This window comes from Neomonachus schauinslandi, unplaced genomic scaffold (genome assembly GCF_002201575.2).
Source record: "Neomonachus schauinslandi unplaced genomic scaffold, ASM220157v2 HiC_scaffold_955, whole genome shotgun sequence".
Lineage (NCBI taxonomy): Eukaryota > Metazoa > Chordata > Mammalia > Carnivora > Phocidae > Neomonachus > Neomonachus schauinslandi.
Window position 1 is genome coordinate 10,392 of NW_025409645.1, and position 2,211 is coordinate 12,602.

The 2,211-nt window shown below is 67.3% G+C and overlaps 1 protein-coding gene across 1 annotated transcript; it reads left to right on the forward strand.

The window, feature by feature from the left end:
• Positions 1–1,616: 1,616 nt before the first annotated feature.
• Positions 1,617–2,208, forward strand: LOC123323797 (adenine nucleotide translocase lysine N-methyltransferase-like; the record flags this gene model as incomplete). Its single annotated transcript, XM_044912288.1, has 2 exons — positions 1,617–1,938; positions 2,113–2,208. Coding segments are annotated over exons 1-2 (258 nt in total), but the record flags the coding sequence as incomplete, so codon positions are not given.
• Positions 2,209–2,211: the final 3 nt, after the last annotated feature.

The following is a 2,211-nucleotide window of genomic DNA, read 5'->3' on the forward strand; positions in this document are numbered from 1 at the left end:
GTTGGACAGTGGTCTCTACGCACCTGCCCCAGGAAGTGCCTGAGCCTCCCATGCACACACCCTCCCTGGAGAAATTGCTGACTTTGCAACCAGTTCTCTGTTCATAAAGTGCACAAAGGGCAGTTGTGGGTATGGCTAACAGGGCCGAAGGAGCCCCCAGGGTGCTCCAAGACATGCCTCAAAGTCCTGGGCCAGGGGCTTCATGCCTGCCCTGGGGGAAGGGGCCAAGGGGAAACGGTGCGGGTGAGCATGTATGTGGGGGCCATGGGCTACAGAAACTGGCCTGTGGGGCACCTCCGGGCACGTGCACTCGCACGGGTACACACCCAGCTGCCCAGTGCCCAAAGGCTGAGGAGCAGAGTGCAGGATGTGAACATGAGCATTGTGGGGTGTACATTGAGGAATCGGGTTGGGTGCGTTCATTCAGTCAACACGTTTTTATTGAGTGTCTCTCAGGTGCTGCTCTAGGCCGTGGCAATAATGCAAGGAACAGAAGACACAAGAGCAGGGTGCCATGTAAGCACGCCCAGCCTAGAGCCCAGTACACAACCTTTCTTTCTGGGGAGAGCCCTGTGACAGTCCCAAAGGAGACAGAATGCTATGAGCCAGGTGGGGCCACCCCCCCTCCCCAGTGGTCTTGGGAGCAGGGCACTGGGGTTCCCTGCCTCCCGGGGACACCTGTCTTTCAGGACTGGTGGCTGCTGGGGCCAAGTACAGGCAGGCACGTGGGGCCGTCTGTACTTGGGGGTGGGGGCAGCGGTCTTGGGCATGTTTATATTGTCTGACGCCGAGGCCCTTGACCAGGGCAGCGGATGGGTCCAAGTCTCTACCATCCATGAGACACCTGGCCTCAGGTTGGATGAGGAGGAGGTCCTGGCTCAGGGCTCTGTCTCCCCAGCTGGCTTCTCCCACCGCCAGGCTTTGCCAAGTCACCTCTCGAATCTCATATGTTCGGACATTTTTTGGAGAAGGAAGGTGGTCTCCCCCTCTTGGGGCTCTTTCTCGCACTCCCGTGGCTGAGCCAGCTCCCCTCCTACCACACTCAGGGAGTGTCCACTCAATCTCCCGGTCAACCCTGCCTCTCAGCGGAGCGCCCAACTTCCTCAGGTCCCGGTGCAGCCTCCAGTCCCTGCGCACTCGGACTGACTGCCTTCAGCTGTGGGAGGGAGCCGGAAGGTGTCCTCCCTGCACCTGCCCCTGGCTGGGCTGGCCTTCGGGGTGTCCTGTGGGCGGACACGCGCCTCCCTGGGACGGCCTCCCCACCCCCGAAAAGAAGCCTCCTTACCCCCGGGCTCCAGGCACGCCAATCGGGCCGCTCGCGCAGGGCCCGCGGGAACCCCCGGGAGGGCTCCCCTTCCCTTGAGCCGCAGCACCCCGTTTCCCTGGAGCGTCTAGCCCTCTCTGAGGTCGGCGGTTCTGTTGCGTCTCCCCGCGCGGGGACGTGTGGTCCACGGGTCCCCGTGCCAGGGGGGGGCGCGGACTGGTCCGAGAGGGCTGGCGAGCGCAGGCTTCGAGCGGGACCCGGCGGGGCCAAGTTCCGCGGCCCGGAACGCGCGGGAAGGGCCCCGGGCCCGGGTGGAACGCCAGGGGAGGGCCGCTTCCGGCGCCCAGCCGAGGCCTCCGCCCCGCCACTTCCGGCGTCTCCGTTAGGAGCCGGGTGGGCACAGGGTGGGGGCTAGGGTGCCGTCCAGCTCCCGGCCGGCGCGTGAGGGTCTCGGACCCGAGCCCGGGAGGGACGTTGGGGCGGGACGACCCTGAGCCGCGCAGCCCGCAGCCATGGAGCAGGACGAACCGGGCGAGGCGCTGACGGAGCTGCGCGAGCGGCGGCTGGGCGCGCTGGAGCTGCTGCAGGCGGCGGTGGGCTCAGGCCTGGCCGCCTACGCCGTGTGGGCGCTGCTACTGCAGCCCGGCTTCCGCCGTGTGCCGCTGCGGCTACAGGTGCGGGGCCCGGGGGCTGCCCCTCGGGGCCAGCAGGGCGTGGGGGCCGGCTGCAGGTGGGGCAGGGCGCCTGCGCCCAGACAGGAGGCTCGGAGGCCGGCTCCGCGCCCTCCCTCCCCGCCCCGCCGTGTGACTCAGGCTTGGGGACCCAGCCTCGCCTGCCTCCTTGCCCAGGTGCCCTATGTCGGTGCGAGTGAGCGGCAGGTGGACCACGTGTTGTCGCTGCTGCGAGGTCGGCCGGGAAAGATGGTGGACCTGGGCTCTGGCGATGGC